General features: G+C 42.8%; 1 protein-coding gene across 2 annotated transcripts in view; it reads right to left on the minus strand.

Annotated features, from left to right (window-relative positions):
* The window catches only part of LOC139303209 (adenosine kinase-like), a 99,537-nt gene that overhangs the window by 19,587 nt on the left and 61,812 nt on the right, over window positions 1–18,138 (minus strand). For both annotated transcript variants that reach the window (XM_070926945.1, XM_070926946.1), the window contains exon 7: window positions 8,221–8,391. In XM_070926945.1, the coding sequence (XP_070783046.1) occupies window positions 8,221–8,391 (171 nt within the window). The remainder of the gene's footprint in view (window positions 1–8,220; window positions 8,392–18,138) is intronic.

The following is an 18,138-nucleotide window of genomic DNA, read 5'->3' on the forward strand; positions in this document are numbered from 1 at the left end:
TGGATTCGAAAGGTGATCAAGCAAATGCAATCAGGGCCCCTAAATTTACCTGAACAACTTACTTGAGGAAATACGAGCTGCTAGTACAACTGAGAATTCAATTTGTTCTCAAGTGAAGTTTTACTTTTGCTTCAGTAGGTTTTATTGATTGTTTGGAAGTTGGTTTGGTCAAGGTCCACCTGATTGAATTTTCAGGATCCAGGACTTCCACAGTTTGGAGATTACTGTTTCTTAGCTACGCATATGAAAGCAACTGAATAGCAATCTTGATCCCAGCTCTTTGGGGCACATTTTCAGGGTCAATACATCAATTTATCGAAGGATTTACGTGATAAATAATGAGTTTGGGTGCAACAAGTTAGGGAATTGTTTAGCACTCAAGGAGTTTAAGTACTCTAAATGCCTTCTAGTTATAACCTGCTGCTGAAGGCCTTTAAAATCTATTTTCTCAAGTAGTGATGGGATCCTACATAAACACTATTATCTGCCCAAGTTATAATGATACTGGTTATTTCACATGAAAGATTTATGTATTGTTTTTCCTGTGTTCTCCTCTCTGGTTTTCCGTGGGAAGAAAAAGGTGATATTGTGTTTTTCCATGCACCAATGAGAAAGTAACAATTAAGTTTCCACTTTCAGTTGTTTGCTTATGTTGTAAGTGAGTCAAATTTCATCTAAACACATCCACACAGTCCTGATGAACCAGATTAGGTTACCATTTGGTTTTACAATTAATCTATTAATTTGTAGCTAAAGATGTTCTTTCTAACTAAGAAAATACGAGATTTAAAACCTAGTTGTTCACTGCTTCTATCATTTTGCTGTCACGTTTGTGTCATCCATTGTGGTTATTCTCTTTTCTTTCTGTTTTCTAATAATATATGCATGCACATTTGATATCTTTGCAAACGTTTCATCATGTGTAAACCTTTCTGACCAGGTCATTCTAAATAATGACCTGTGTATGGTGATGATGCTTATATGTTTATATTTTCACTTTGGGTAAAAAACGTCTTTGTTGAGAAGTGCGCCATAAAAACTTTTGATGAGGTTCAACCCAATGTCATCGCAGTCCATCAGTTTCTCGCAGCTAACAAAAGGTCAAGAAAGCAAACCGTTTTTTTTTCCTGCAGTGAACTGTTGTGAACAGTGACCATGCCCTCCTGTGTATAATAAACATATGAGCATTTGGCCTGCTCTATTTACCCCCTAATGAGAAACAAAGATCTGCTCTGGAGGGACTTGCATGCTTCAGACAATGAAAAACCCAGAGAGGGGGAAAAAAAGCTCTCAGAGTAATTCAAACCATTTGTGTGCACAAGGGACATGAGTGCTTTGTCCAAATAAATTGGCCATACAAAAATTGAGATGATGTCCAACGTGTTATCTGTTGATGTGGCATAAGATGGCCATTTGCCAAAAGCTGCATGGAGGGCAGGGGCCCTTCAACAAGGAGGCTAAATAATTTCACATTTATGCACACGGCTAACATGTGATAGATGTTGCAGGGAGAGAGCGAAATAACCATATGGCTCCTCTGGACGGAAAATAAACCCACAATAAATGAGAAAAACAATAATGTCATTCAGTTCAAGTGGGATCAACGGGCAGATTGAGCTGAGCAACATCTCTAAAATAATAGGTTTCATTATCCATGGCATGAGGCAAATTAATGGTGGGTAGATTATGCTTGTTGATTATGTCTTTGTCATTTACTTATCCAGAATTTTCTAACCGTGAGGAGAATAGAGTCCTCCAAACGACACTGGAAAACATGACTGTATAGCCTGGACTGTGGGAATACAATCATGAGTAGACAAAGGCCAGTGCTCCCGCCAACTCTGTGCGGATAAGAGGATTGGAGATGGGGGGAAAGCAACCAGCCAAACTGCAAGCAGCAGTGATTTGGGGGGAGGACAGGCATGAGGGTTGTAAGGCTATCTGGGAAGCCCGCCGGTGTTCAAACTTCTGTGAGTCCCTCCAGCAACAAGCTGATATCCTGCACTCTCTCCTGCTGTGACAGAAATACACTGGCCTCAGCGCCAGCAGAACGTGGGCACTATTGATCTGCTCCCAGCGCAATATCTCCTCTTACATCCATAATTATTCTCCTTCAGAGGACTCCACCGTGTGCCCTGGCTGCCCGACTGGCAGGATGGCTGGCTTTCTATCCGCCTCCTTGTTAAAGATGCTCTATGGTCTCACATTTCACGTTGCACTGCCAAAGACCCCCCTCTCTTAACCCCAGCATTTTCAAATAGTTCATGGTTCAATCCCAGGGTTGGGGAAGGCGGCTTCAGCACGGCACAATTACAGTGGTTAGTCGGACTCCTCTGGTGGAGCCATGCTGGCTCCCAAAGTACCATGACTCGCAAACAGACAGGCCAGGAAAAACAGAGGAATGTTGGAGAGATCATTCTTCTGTACTGAATCCTCTCTCTGCCTGTATGCACACAGGAAAAGGCTCAATGTTCAATTGTAGCAGTCACAGCATCTTGTAGCGACACTTCATTTGATCTAGTAAAGAGGCTTGTGACACTTTTAAGTGAGACTGTGTAACCTTTGAAAGAAGAAATAACACAATCTTACAAATGAAAAGTTGAATTCATGAGCAATAAAACACACCGTTGCTCAATTCAATATTTTTTTCTCACTTGGGCATGATCAATAGCATATAGTTGCTAATGTTATGGCAAACTTTAGATCGACACTAATATTAGTGAGTCACCCAAAAATACATTACTACTTCCTTGTGCTACCGTTAGAGTACACTTTAGCTTGTCAAACAAGAAGTAAACACCACACCAGGAGACTTGTGAGTTGTTTCCTGCTGGTGCCATGGATGACTGTGTTCTAAGATGACGACATGTTCACTTCAATGAAAGCTGCTCACTGGGCACATTTTTTATCGGACCAAATGGCTAAAATTGTGACTGTGAATACTAATAGTCACTGTCATAAAAATGACTCAGTCGTTTCTTTTGTAACGAGTGTGTATGAGAAAACATTTTTGGTCAAGTGGACGTCATGTGACTTGCATCTCTGATTGTGGCCAAAATTGCCGCACAGCCAAGCACTTCCACTCGCTCTCAGTCAGATTGCCTAATGATGATGTAATTCAGTGGTTCCCAGCTAGTGGGCCGCGGCCCAAAAGTGGACCACAGGTGCATTCTGAGTGGGCTGTGAGTATGTGGGTCAACTTTGTAAACAACAAAAAAAAAAACTCTACTTTGAAATGTAATGAATTTTCAGCAAAGCAGCTGTTGAACTGCCCTGTTCTTTTCATCAGGCCTGTTTACATGTTATGTTGTAAGAATATGTTTTGTAGCCTGAATAAGCTGAATTTGTTGTTTTTTTGTTGGTTTTTAATTGCACTCTCTTGCTGCAATGCTTCTTATTTCCTTGAGCTTTTGTTATTTTAGTAGTAGTAGTAGTACTTTAGTTTGTTAATATTTTGTGTCTACATGTGGCTAAAATGTTTTATTATTTCCTTATTTTTAAACATCTAGCATCTTGGGGGGTCCTGGTCCCGGTGTTGGGAACCACTGATCTATTATTCACAAAAATAAAAAAATAAAATAAACAAATGTAAAACAAGGCAGCTTTTTAGCAAATCATCACAGCTAACGTGCGCTATGACTCATCATACAACTAACTGACTGTACGTCACACTGAAGGTCAATGTACTCTGGCACTGAACGGGAGGCACGTGACTCAACACAGAAATAGCACATTCAATTAAAATTCAGTTGTGAAAGACACAAAGGAGAGCAGCGGCTAATACTTCATGTCTTTTCCTCCAATGACACATTGTGATTGTTCCGCTTCGCTAGCTTTAGAGATGGTTCTGTGTTCATCCTCCCAGTTGGCCTGTGGGGCCTTGTGAATAAACACATGGAGGTTAATGTCTCATGTTCTTCCCTGCTCTCTGCAGACAGCTCTGACAGGAGGAGAGAGAGAAGAGCCTAAAAGGAAAGCTGTTTTGGTAATACGCTAATCTGGCTCTCACATCTCTTTGTTTTAGGCAGTGAGACGGGATATTTTCCCCAAGCTACCGTTGAGAAGTACATCTCGAGTCCGCTGTGGGTGAGCTGTCAAGGGGAAATTCTTTCTCCTATTCTTTTTTTTTGCGAGAACACCCCTCATACCCTAAGGGGCCTTTAGTGAACCTGCCGTCATCCACACATACTGACAGCCGAGAGCACGCACTTCCATGGCCGCGGATACGTCACCAAGCGATAAATAGCCACAGGCCTCGCCACAGAGATAAGGCTTCCAAGCAGTCTATCAAACAAACAAAGTCAAATGACGAATCTGGAGAGATGTTAAGAAATGACGCCATATTGTCCATGTATCTCCTCCGCCTGCCTTTTTTTCCATCCACACAAACACAGACACACACACATATATATATACTTGTACACCCACTTCAGCCTGTCCTGGAAAAATCATTAGAGCCCCCACCACCCCACACACACTGCATGCAGATGGAGAAAAACAGGGCTGAGAGCCAAAACGCCTGAGGGGCTTTTCATGACAGTAACCTTCTGTAGAGCTGCTTGTATCCCTCCACCTAGATCAGGGAGAGGTGCTGAGGGATGGATGGGAAAATAAGCGAGATAACCATACAAAATATTAGGCGAGGAACATTCACACAAAGTACAGAGGAGGAAGAAATCCGTGTCATTTTGCTCTCATGGCCTGGAGAGATGGCAGGCTAAATGCTCTTTTAAAACAGCTTGAACATTGAAATGATGATGGCTCCTTTTGCCTCGGCAAAGCACATTAATACATAGCCGAATGCCATTTCCACTTTTGTTAAATGGCTCACCTATTGAGTATTCAATTACAATGGCTGTCTCTCGTTTGGAAGATGGGGCTGGGACCCATAAAAATAAGCTCCCTCTGAGTGTGGAGCTGCAGAACGCATTGGACAGCAATGGAAAGCATGAAGAGCTCCTGTATGGGGGTGGTATATAATGTTAATGGCAGAGGAGCAAGGAGGTTGTTGGGTATTGACTGTGGGGCAAAAAAACTAAGCTCCTCATCTGCGGTACCATTTTATTCAGGAAGCACATTTTTAAACCATTTGCACAGATTAAAAAAAAGAGCCCAAACACATGAAATGATCTAAATTGAGAAAGCCATGAATCCTGGCTTAAAAAAAAAAACATCAGTCAGGGTGATTAATTCAGTCTTGATTAATCGTTCCATTTGTCTATGATATGTCTAAATTTCCACAATACAAATCCGCCAGTAATGGTCCAATCCTTTCCCCCCATTGTGTGGTTTATCTCTTATGCTCAAATAGCAAAAGCAAATTGTGGCTAATTTTATCGGCGAATCCACTGGCATGTGGTTTTTCCAGCGGTAATGATTCCCTCATTCGGGCCTAATTAACTGCAGCCATTAAATGGAGGGAAATGTAATGCCCTGGGTTCCATGTCAGGTAGTCAGAGGAGGACAGCACAGGAGGACTCAATTAGGCCTGCGCTGTTCCCAGGTTATCACACGACATGTTTGCCAATTAAGTGGAGCAGTGTCTGATGTATATGTGCCTTCGACGGCACCATCTCAGAGGCCCTGGCAACGCAGAACCCCCCCACCCCCACCAGTGAAGGAACAGACACTACACTATGCCCCAAAAAGGCAGTAATTACAGGATGGATGGGAGACTGTTATATAAGTACGAGGCTGCCGATAGGCCAGGAAGGGCCTGCTGATGCCAGGTTTCAAACAAGTACCAGCAGGATCGAGTTACAGCAGAATTACCAAGGGTAGACTCAGTCAGAAACACAGACACATTTCAACATCAGAAGCAGGCAAAAACAAGAGAAGAAATGGAGGCTATTGACATTTTTTGGAGTCTGTGGTGTTGCACGACTGTTTTGGAATTGTGATCTGACTGAAATAAGATCCCAGTCAGGGCAAATAATGCAGCACTCGATTCTCAAAAACTTCAATCTTGCCCGAAAATTATTATTAGTCACTTATAAAACATGAGATCTTACAGCTGCTTCAAACATATTTCCCCAAGTGTGCGTAGCTCTGTATCGTGACTCAGTAAGTGTGGGAGAGGAAGGCAGAGACAGGCAGACACATTAGCCTTCCCTTATGGCACATTCTGCAAGGCTATAGGAGTCAGTCTGCATGATCCTGACTGTCACTGACTTGTTATGAAAGCATCGCGGGCTGAGGCTGATCCATCACTTAGGGGGGTGGAAGTTGGGGTGAGAGGACGGCCGGGGGGAGGGGGATGGGCGAGCGTGGGCGAGGCAGCCCTGTTGCCTGTCACTCACCATGCACCACTGCATGACCGCCAACCTTGTCTGGCTTGTGCACAATGGGAGGTCTGGGGCTCTACTGTATGAGCAGTCATTCCCCGCTCCCTCTTCCCAGCAGCCAACACAGAGGAAGGCCAAAAGGAGTCAAAACTCTCTGGACAGGCATTAGTCCTCTATAGACCCTGGAAGACCTCACTGCTTGAGGCAGCTGAGCAGTGAATATCTGCTCTGTTTTCCACTGAATCCCTTATTTTGATGGTCCAGGCCGGGTTCAATTCCGGAGAGCGAGCACTGACAGAGACTCCAAAAGATAATCTCCTTCAACAAACATACATTGCAATTATCCGGAGTCATTAAACTGTAATGACTGGAGGTGTGAGCAAACTTCTTCTTAAGCAAACAGTTACAGTACCACCCACCCGAAAATACATAACGCTAGCAAAATGTACACCGTGGTTTAGGAGACAGAATCGTTCCTCACATCAATTAGGGAGTGAGAGAGAGGTGCATATGTAAAAGGGAGGTCTTATGTTGGGAGAGGAAAGAAAAGAGGAAAAAGCTGAAGTCAGCAACAGCAATAAATCCTCAAATGCTGAGCAGTTTCTTTCAGTTCTGTCCTGCTCTGTGGACCCCATCTCCAACCCGAAGACAAGGCTCTGTTTAGTAGCTTTAACAGTGGGGGGGGGGGGGGGGGGGTTCAGTCCAGTGATCATCCACTCCCCTCCTCCCCCCTCTAAGGTGCAGTTTGTCCAGGCGGTGCCTCCGAGACAAACTCAGCTGGCCTGTTAGAGGATACTTCACAGCAGCACCACGGTCTGTGGCCACAGCTTGACCTCGGACCAGCTACTCACTTCCACAGAGCCCAGAAAAATCAATGGATCAACCAGCATGAAATGGTGACGCGATTGAGATGAATGATTACTGGGGCTAATTCTTATTCATCTCTTTATGGGGCAGTGATAAGTGAGAAGTTAAATGGAGGCTGAGGTGAAATGAGAGCAATGAGTGGAATGAAATGGACATGGCATTTTTATTTTGCTTAAAACAAGGTGAGAGGATATAGTGTGAGAACACATACCTCCACCAAGACTGCACAATCCTTTGAATTGCTTGTATTAGTAATAATAAAAATATTCAGAAGCATTTAATCTGCATCTAGTTCTGGGTTCTGAATCTCAACCACACATTAAATGCTGATACATCCTGATTTAGGGGTTCAAGAGTTATGTTTGTTTACATCAAACAGGCCACGTCTACAAGAATTTGGTAAGGCATATCAGTGAATTAATAGTTTTTTTCAGGCTCATTCAAATATGTACTAAATGTTAGTCAGCATGCCATCACGCTCACAATGACAATGCTAACATGCAAATGTCTAGCAAGTTTAATGTTTACCAATTTCACCACCAAGTGTGGTAATTTTTAATAAATAGCACTTAACACAAAGTACAGCTGAGGCTGATGGAACTGTCATTAATTTTGATTATGGCGCGAGAATAAAAACTCCAAGAGATCACCAAAGTTATTACAATTCATCCTGTGGGGGACATGAATGATTGTACCAAATGTCAGGGCAATCCATCCAGTAGTTGTCAGGACATTTCACTAGCGCATCCCTAGTGCCACGCCACTAGCATGGCTAATAACGTCATTATATTCTCATTTGTTCAAATTCATTATGTAGTAAAATATTTTAAGGCAGAAATGGGCATGGCTTTTCTGACATGGACAAAGGAATTTGGACCTACTTTTCAGGAGTTATGAGACAAAACAAAGTACTTAGTATCTGGACACGACTGAAAATAGAACCTCTTTTGTGGAGATAAATATATACACACACAAAAACACATGCACTATACATCTTAATCAAAACAACATGTTAGCAAACAGAATATCTGTCCTAAAGAGGCCTGAACACATGTCTCGTTTCACTTACCGTCTCGTTGCCAAACAAGATGTCGACGTAAGGCATGACCTTCATCAAGGGCTCTTTAAAGAACTGGCTGATGAAAGGTGCTGAGAGGTTCATGCAGAAGATTTTGTTGTTATCTGAAGCGTGCTTCGCCACCTTCAGGATTGACTCCGGGGACACAGTCAGGAAAAACCCCTGAAAACAAGAATAATATTTACTTACGTCATGTTTCAGTGGTTTTACTGAATCAAACAAATTAATCTGTACAGTACCACTGTGGCATCATGTGTGTTTTGACAGCACAACATGGGCCAGAATGGACTGAACTACACGCTCCTATGGACTGAAACCCTTTAAACTGCTAATTTGTGGGAACTGGATTCTGACAAGGCAATTTTAGGGTGACAAGGCTTAGTATTATTGAAATAACACAGGAGCAAAAGGGAAAAAAAACAGCAGTAGTGCTGAAACATTTATCTGAAATGGTTTCTTAGAACATACACAGAGCAACAAAGGAGAGGAAAAAGGGCAAGAAAAAATCCATCCAGGACAAAGCCTATGGCTGGGCTCCAAGGCTCGTACTGGAGGAAGCAACATGCACGTATCCGATGATAGGGCGAACAAAAGTCTCGTCTGGACTCTCCTTACTTGGAAACAAGAGAGGCAGGTCCACTCATTGTGTGAATGAATACAAATCAGGTAAGAAAACACCTTTGTGTTTCAGGTGGAAACCTGAAGCGAGACTCTCCTGCAAGCCACACAAAAACACTCCTCCTTTGATACTGATCTTCTTAACCTTGTTTTTCAGCAACAAGCTGCTCTGTAAAACCACTGTGTCACAATAGGGGCAAAGGGGGGAGAGAGGAAAGGAAAGTTTCAGCACAGTGATACATTTAATCTGGCTGAAAAGCTTCCATTGTGGGCTACAGTGCAGTTCTCATTAAAGCACTATGACATTTGCAGCAACGAAGGAGCGACCTCCATGAAAAAGAAAAGGGTGTAATACCAATGAATGGAGGGTGACTGTGTAGTCAATCAAATGTACAAGGCATTACAATACAGCCGTGCTAAGCAGGTGAATTCTGTATTACACATTCATGGTGACATTCACTCTCAGGGCAGATTTTCTTGGTCTTCTCCGGTGCTAAATGTCCTGTGGGTTTTTGGACATGTCTTCAAGTTAAGGCCCAGGTCAGCGCCTGTGGTTGCTGTGTCACGGTACCATCTGTTGAAGACTAAAAAGGTGTTTTAAATGGATCTTGGAGCACAAAAGCAACTCACTCTGGGCTAATGGCCCATCACTGACCCTGACATTTTTCTTTTGTGGCGTGCCAACGTGTCAGAGGAAGGGGAGATTGTTTTCTGACACAAATGGTCTTTTTTTGGTAGTTGAAAATAAACTGTCATGGTTACCGTAATGTTAACGCTGATCAAAGGCCGGCGGCTCGATCAAATATCCTGAGGGGCGGTGAACTTTAAAAGCCATGCCACAGCTTCTCTAATCACACACTGGCTCTGTGTAATTTACTTCTAACCTCACAACCGCTGCCAGTGCCATCACATTAAATTGCTCAGCACTGTAATACATTAACTGATTTCTGAATTAATTATATCCATGTAACACTAAAACAACTCTCATACTCGATCACTTTATTCTTATGTGACCACTCAAGTCCATCTTGATCTGATGCGATGCATTTAGTAGTGCATAGTGCTTCGGCAGGCTTTGTTTTATTTCAATAAATTAATCTATGAAATTAACCTCTGCTGTGGGACACCCTGAAAACTAACCCAAAAACGAATACCCATATCAAAAATGTTAAAATACAACAATAACAAACATCTAATTGGTGATTTAAAGAATCTGAAGTCTATATCTGTCTTTCAGTGTACACGTTTATATGTTGCTTCACAACATCTGTCAAAAATCCTTCATCAGCTTTGATGCACAAAACAAGTAAAAACCTTTTTGTGCATCTTCTGTGTTTTCAGTCAAAATAATGCTGCAGGAATCTCGTTCATAAAAATCATACAGGGCATTTTTTCCACCAGGCTCCAAATGTTCTCCAGTGGCTTGTGGGGGGAAAAAAAGCCTCAGTCTGATCCATGTGAAATTCCAGTTCCCATCAGTAGTCTCTGCCGACTAAGAAACAGGAGAAGTTAAGTCTTTAGTGCTGCGGTGCAGATCGTGTATCAAGAATACCAGATCCAGTTTCCCAGGTGTCAGAGAGCCCTGTGAAGTGGGGTGACTATCGCATTTCCAGGTCAAGATGATCAAAGCACTGGGTACACTTCGTACAATTTTCACCCAGCCAAAACATTCAATAAAGCATTCAGAAATGCATTTTCCTGGCAGACAATAATGCTGAGCGATGTTTGGCCATGTCAAGTGGTAATTTGAGGGAAGAGTTGGAAAGGCAGGGCATCCATTTTCAATGTTTACCCTAAAAAGAGGAATGACTTCCACTTTGCTCACACAAAGAAAATGTCTAAATGCTACTCTGAGATGAAATTAGTGGTAGTCTAACCATAGAGGTCCTAACTACACAGCAGCAGCACGCTATCACACTTTCCCTGCATTGTATCTGTGTTTTCCCCAGGGCTGCTCACGACTGAAACGCTGGGTGTGATGGATGACATGGTGTCACCGAGCTTAAAATAAAAGTGGACATCTGAAGGGTAAAAATGATCTATTTTGGGAAGGGCATTTTCATTTGCACCAGCAGCAGAGGTGGTCATGGAAAAGGAAAAGCTTTTTTTTCCAGGTCTATTTTAATTCTGCAGGGATAAGGGGGAGTGTTCAAAGTACTGTGTCATGAAGGTTTTGTTTGACACTTCCTATTACTCAGGAATGATGGAGGGAATTTAAACCATCACCACCTCAGTGAAAAGAGTAATTATGGCCACTGCAATCGTACTAAATCTAACTGAAGTTTATTTGTACAGCCAGAAATCACAAGTTTCTCTCAGAGGGTTTTACAAGCTAAAGACCCTCTATCCTTAAAGCTCTCATCAATATTTTATATCAAAAATGGATGAAATTACTATGTATAATGTGAAAGGGGGTCGCTCATCACTGACTCTTCAGTTCCTCTCATCTCTATGTAGCTTTTCAGCGTCTTTCATCTCATTGTTTTGGTTTTACAGCACAAAACTTTACTGTTTTGGTTCAGTTTCTCTCATCAGAGGTCTTTCCAGACGGAGGAGGCAGCTGTTTTCAGTGAGAAAGCTCTGATAATCCCACTGTACTCTACCCGCCCAGCACCAAACGGCAGACAGACAAAGATAGCGACTAGCTGGTGAACATAGTGGAGCGTTTAGCTGCTAAAGAGCCAGATGTTTCCCTCAAGACTTGATGAAAACTTGAGGAGACCAAACAAAAAAAAAAACAAACAAAAAAGGGAATGTTGGACTTCCACTCGCCATGGAGCCAGAAACACGACTCCAAATAAACACTAATGTTGCTCCGCTTCTACTGGATGTGTAAATAGACAAGTTTATAAAAAAGTTGAACCTAGCTTAACCTTTGTCATAAAATAATCCAGCAATGCAAATGCACACGTGACTATTAACATGATTGTCGAGACTTTAATTGTCAACGTGATAACTTTCCACAGTTGTAAAATCCTTTCTCTGAGTATTATGACACGCTGTTTTGGTGCCTGATTAGCCCTTAGAGTCCTGGAAGTTCCTGGATCGTATTTTATCTTCTCATCTCTACCTGCACAGCAGCAACACCAACGCATCCCTTTGCATTTCTTTAACGCGGTGCTATTTTCAGTCTGAATAAAGCCCAAAGTCTTACAGTGTCACATAAGCACCAATCTGTGAATGCTCTCCTTCACTTCAACTTAAGCCAGTACGACGACTAACAAATTCAAGGATGTGTTCACTGTTTTGGTGATCTCCGACCGGCTCGAGCAGACTCATGGGTTGTAGTTGACCTTTGTTCAACTCTTGGCCTCTTGTGGCCAATGGAAACACTTATGCACTGTGTTTGAAAATATAAGTCATTAACTAGCTGTGTGCCTCACCCTGTTCAGGGCAATGTCACACTACTAGTTCTACACTAATTGTCCTCCTGGATCCATCCTCTTCACTTACGTTTTACGATCTACATTTTGTCATCATAACTATATACAGTGCATCCGGAAAGTATTCACGGCGCTTCACTTTTTCCACATTTTGTTATGTTACACCCTTATTCCAAAATGGATTAAATAAATTTTTTTCCTCAAAATTCTACACACAACACCCCATAATGACAATGTGAAAAAAGTTTTTTTGAAATTTTTGCAAATTTATTAAAAATAAAAAACTAAGAAATCACATGTACATAAGTATTCACAGCCTTTGCCATGAAGCTCAAAATTGAGCTCAGGTGCATCCTGTTTCCACTGATCATCCTTGAGATGTTTCTGCAGCTTAATTGGAGTCCACCTGTGGTAAATTCAGTTGATTGGACATGATTTGGAAAGGCACACACCTGTCTATATAAGGTCCCACAGTTGACAGTGCATGTCAGAGCACAAACCAAGCATGAAGTCAAAGGAATTGTCTGTAGACCTCCGAGACAGGATTGTCTCGAGGCACAAATCTGGGGAAGGTTACAGAAAAATTTCTGCTGCTTTGAAGGTCCCAATGAGCACAGTGGCCTCCATCATCCGTAAGTGGAAGAAGTTCGGAACCACCAGGACTCTTCCTAGAGCTGGCCGGCCATCTAAACTGAGTAATCGGGGGAGAAGGGCCTTAGTCAGGGAGGTGACCAAGAACCCGATGGTCACTCTGTCAGAGCTCCAGAGTTCCTCTGTGGAGAGAGGAGAACCTTCCAGAAGGACAACCATCTCTGCAGCAATCCACCAATCAGGCCTGTATGGTAGAGTGGCCAGACGGAAGCCACTCCTTAGTAAAAGGCACATAGCAGCCCGCCTGGAGTTTGCCAAAAGGCACCTGAAGGACTCTCAGACCATGAGAAACAAAATTCTCTGGTCTGATGAGACAAAGATTGAACTCTTTGGTGTGAATGCCAGGCGTCACGTTTGGAGGAAACCAGGCACCGCTCATCACCAGGCCAATACCATCCCTACAGTGAAGCATGGTGGTGGCAGCATCATGCTGTGGGGATGTTTTTCAGCGGCAGGAACTGGGAGACTAGTCAGGATAGAGGGAAAGATGAATGCAGCAAAGTACAGAGACATCCTGGATGAAAACCTGCTCCAGAGCGCTCTTGACCTCAGACTGGGGCGACGGTTTATCTTTCAGCAGGACAACGACCCTAAGCACACAGCCAAGATATCAAAGGAGTGGCTTCAGGACAACTCTGTGAATGTCCTTGAGTGGCCCAGCCAGAGCCCAGACTTGAATCCAATTGAACATCTCTGGAGAGATCTGAAAATGGCTGTGCACCGACGCTTCCCATCCAACCTGATGGAGCTTGAGAGGTGCTGCAAAGAGGAATGGGTGAAACTGCCCAAAGATAGGTGTGCCAAGCTTGTGGCATCATATTCAAAAAGACTTGAGGCTGTAATTGCTGCCAAAGGTGCATCAACAAAGTATTGAGCAAAGGCTGTGAATACTTATGTACATGTGATTTCTCAGGTTTTTTATTTTTAATAAATTTGCAAAAATCTCAAAAAAACTTTTTTCACGTTGTCATTATGGGGTGTTGTGTGTAGAATTTTGAGGAAAAAAATGAATTTAATCCATTTTGGTATAAGGCTGCAACATAACAAAATGTGGAACAAGTGAAGCGCTGTGAATACTTTCCGGATGCACTGTATGCTATGATTTTCTGTAGTGAATCTATCTGTAATCTATTGCATGTCTGTCCGTCCTGGGAGAAGGATCCCTCCTCTGTTGCTCTTCCTGAGGCTTTTTCCAGTTAAAAAGGGTTTTCTGGGGGAAGTTTTACCTCATTTGAATCAAGGGTCCAAGGACAGAGGGTGTTGTGTTGTATGCTGTACAGATTTTAAAGCCCCTGAGGCAAATTGTGATTTGTGATATTGGGCTATATAAATACAACTGACTTGACTACTTGCCTACAAACCACATTATTGCTCTGATACACTGTTCACAGTTTGTGAGCTCACTGCTCAATAATACCTAAATTGACACTGCGATATCACTTTTTTTTTTTTAACTGACTTTAAATAGAGGGAAGGCTTTAAGGCTGTAAGTTTGGACCCTCAATTTAGGCAAGGAAAAGCTTCTATCAGAATAAAAATGGGAGAAACCTCAAAGAGCAACAGAGGAGGGATCCTTCTACTAGGACAAACAAGCATGAAATAGGTGCTGCTTGTAGAAAACAGAAAGTAACAATAGCAGAGTTACAAAATAGAGAAACGGAGAAGGACTTCTTTTATAGAGGCGTTTGTTCTAGTGATAAATTCCTTGTTGTCAGGAAAGCCCTGTGAGCTAACCGAAAGTGTTTCAAAGCTTTTCAAAAGCCGCCCAGGCCATGCTATCCCTGTCATTACCATAGACAGCCCCCCATCATGCTCTCTGGTGCACAGGGTTCATTACACAGAATTAGATGTCACACAGATCAGAGCGCGCGTGAGGCCACACACTGCTCGCCTCCTCAGTTATCTCTGTAAAGCACCATTGCGAGGTGGATCGATAGCTGAGGTTTGGAGCTTCATTAGCTCAGTATGACTCCATCGCCATCAAGACACCTCTGGCACGCTACGCTAGTGTTGCGAGATATATTTTACTCCCCGATCCTGAAGGTCCTGCTGTTTTACACACAAACACACAGCGACAAACAAGACCTTCACACATGATGAGGGGTGGGGGAATCTGTGTCAGTCTCTGGCTCGATAAACAGGAGAAAGAAAGAGGACAAACAAACAGAGGTGAGTGATTAATGGTGTCACAAAGTGCCTTGAGTGGAGGAAAAAAAATTATAAGGATGAAAAGAGCTCATTTAAGGCTTTTCATTTCAAAGGAAAATGAGTGGGAAAAGAGCTACAAAGCAGCTGGGATTTTCACAATGCTAATGATGTTTTGTTTGCATCGAAACGGCCAGTTGGTTTCATTTAGAAACAAGTTCAATTAAACCAACAGAGAAGATAAATGTGTAACAAACTCGTGACATGATTCGGCATTCCCTGCACTTTTAGGACGTTTGATCTGACTGCAAGGCAATTCGACTGCGCTGATAGCATCTGCCTCTTCTTCTTCTCTCTTCCATTAAGAATCATGTTCTGGTGAAGCTTATCAGACATCTAGGAATTCATCCACTTCTTCTGAGGGAGCTGGAGGGAGGCCAACTGTACTGGAAACAGAAGGGAGGGCTGTGCTTTTAAAGGCCGCTTGGAGATGAGGAAAGGGGGCTATCATGTCAGCCGGGATCTCTGGGGCAACATAAATGTGCCACAAACGCTGGATTTAACAACTGGGCAGAGACATCACTTACAAACTGCTGCGCTATTTATTTCTAAAACATTTTCTCTGGTTTAAATATTACCCGATTTTCAAGCTAGCGGATATTTTTCTCTGCCGTGATGTCGTGAAGGTCTCTTGTGGTGTACGTGAAATACAGAGACGCAGCTAGAAGGTCGCGGCGACAACCAAACATACCTGGCCAAGGTCGTCTTAATGAGCATGGATAAGACAAGACATTAGAGCCAACCACAGAACACTCAAGGGGAGCGTGTGTCACACTACCAGCCTGCAATTTGTACAACCATCAGAGACCGTAATTACATTAACCTCAGACGCTCCCACTGTGTAAAATAATGGATGGAAAAAAAACAAAAAATAGGTTTTTAACCCCAACTTGAGGTTAAGGGTTTGTTGGCTTCACAACATTGGAAGAATTGGTTAGATTTGAGTGGTATCTCACTAGAAGTAATTCGAGATCAGCTTCAGGGTCTTTTCAAATGGCTGCGTTTTGCTCTCCTGTTAAGCTCTACAGTTTCAAAAATGTGTTGGCCGGGGGAAGAGGCCAGGCTGAGCGGGAGAGCGGGATGCCAAGGAATGTACTTAAGATCTAAAACAGACAAGATTTAAAGCCAAGAGCATTTAAATGCCAATACTAATCCACAAAATAATTCACCGCATAGCACATACTGACTCTCCCTTACAGATACCATATGTTACCTCTGTGAGGAGATGAAATGAAAAAACGATGCCAGAGGAGATGCTTTCTTCTCCTAAAATTGTGTTATCTTGGTAATGAAAAAGAAAACCAGGCCTCTCTCTCTCTGTGTTCATGTTCTAAAGCTAGTCTATATTTCTACTCTCTCTGGTTCCTACTGTTGTTCTTGCCTCCATCATTGGGAGATTAGCCAAGAACAAACTGTTTGGTTTGCAGGGAGTTAAAATTTGCTAATGCATACACTCTCAAGTGTCCTTGTCTGCCACACTGCACTTAATTAGCATTTTAGTGCGAGCAGTTCTCTCTCCTTCAGTACTTTGAAGGGGAAACATCACTCCGACTCACACAAACACACACACACATATACACGTATGGAGTCAAGTTGAGCTCCTGTAGTTTCTTACACGATTCGAGAACAGGATGGGGAATGGAAAAGGGGGGGGGGGTTGTGAGGGTCGATGGAAAAACGGGATAAAAGTCTGCAATGTGAAAACAGATGTCGGGGCTTCAGAGTTGTCTCTTCTGAACTGGCTTGAAAGGATGTATTAATATATGGGTCAGATGTATAAAGCAGAGGTTCACTGTCGGAGTGTCGACACTGCAGAGGGGTTTCTAGTTTCAGTGACTCGAAGGTTGTCCACAGACATTCCTGCTGCTGGGAAGTGAACATTTCCAAATGTGCCACTCTGTGGATGTAAATGAATTAGTGCACTTAACTTGAACACTAAAATGAGGAACCGAGGAGACAATCTTTCACTGTTCACAGTCGCTCCGGTGAAAGCTAGCGCACCAGGTTGGAAAATTGCAGGTAATTGCTGAAGCCATTGAATCCAGTTTGGTTTTGGTTGAAAGACTGAAATAACAAAGCTCTGATTGCTGAAAAGACAAGGGCAGGGAGCTCGGAGGCCCTGTTGCTAAGAGTTAATTTGATACATATTTCTCCCCCTTGAAATGTCTGAGGTACTGGCAAGAGACGGCGAAAAAAAAAAAGAGTGAGAGGGAGGGTGAGACCCCCGCTCTCCCTGCAAATACTATCCATCTGCCATATTACATTTAACCAGCATGAGAAGCTAAGGGAGCGCCCTTCCACAATATTGTGTGAAGGCTGTCAAACTCAATGCAGGAGCTTGGTGCCCACTGCTCAGAGCCGAGGACACGGGGCCGCTTACATTCGGTCTAATAATAACTTCTGACTGTGTGCGCTCAGCACCAGCAAAATAGGAGAACACGTGGCAGAAAAAGAACTTTTAATTATTCATGCCTGTTTGAAAAAAAAAAAAATCCTCTAATTGAAACTGTAATATGATGGCCCCCGGGTGAAAACACCAACAGCTATCAACAGCTTTTCCCCTAATCGCCAAATTAGAATTCGAAATGAGTAGATAGAGTAAAAAGTTGCAGCAGAGTGCAAACAAAAATACATTTTATTTGCCAAACATGGACGATCACTTGCTGTGTACTCAATACTTACTTCTGCTTTAGGTTGTTTCTATGGTACGATATTTTATATGATTCTGATTTGAACGTGTCACAAGTTCGAAAGGGTCACTCTAGAGGTTTAGCATTGCACTTCCATAAAGTTACGGGACATCCAAGAGACAGATTTTAAAAAGAATGGCCAGAGTCAAAGGGGGAGAGGCCAAAATATCCTGACTTTAATCACTACTATGGGTCAAGCACACTTTCCATTTTCCACATTTTCTTTTCATTAAACCCTGCCTGCCTGGTTAATGCCCATGACTCTCAAACTTCATGCCTCCAGCATGCCAACATAGGCTCTCAGGTCATTTGTAGTGTCCAAACTCAAGCCTTTGAAAAGCTTCTCCAGAGCCACAGAAGAC

Source organism: Enoplosus armatus, chromosome 20 (assembly GCF_043641665.1).
Source record: "Enoplosus armatus isolate fEnoArm2 chromosome 20, fEnoArm2.hap1, whole genome shotgun sequence".
Lineage (NCBI taxonomy): Eukaryota > Metazoa > Chordata > Actinopteri > Centrarchiformes > Enoplosidae > Enoplosus > Enoplosus armatus.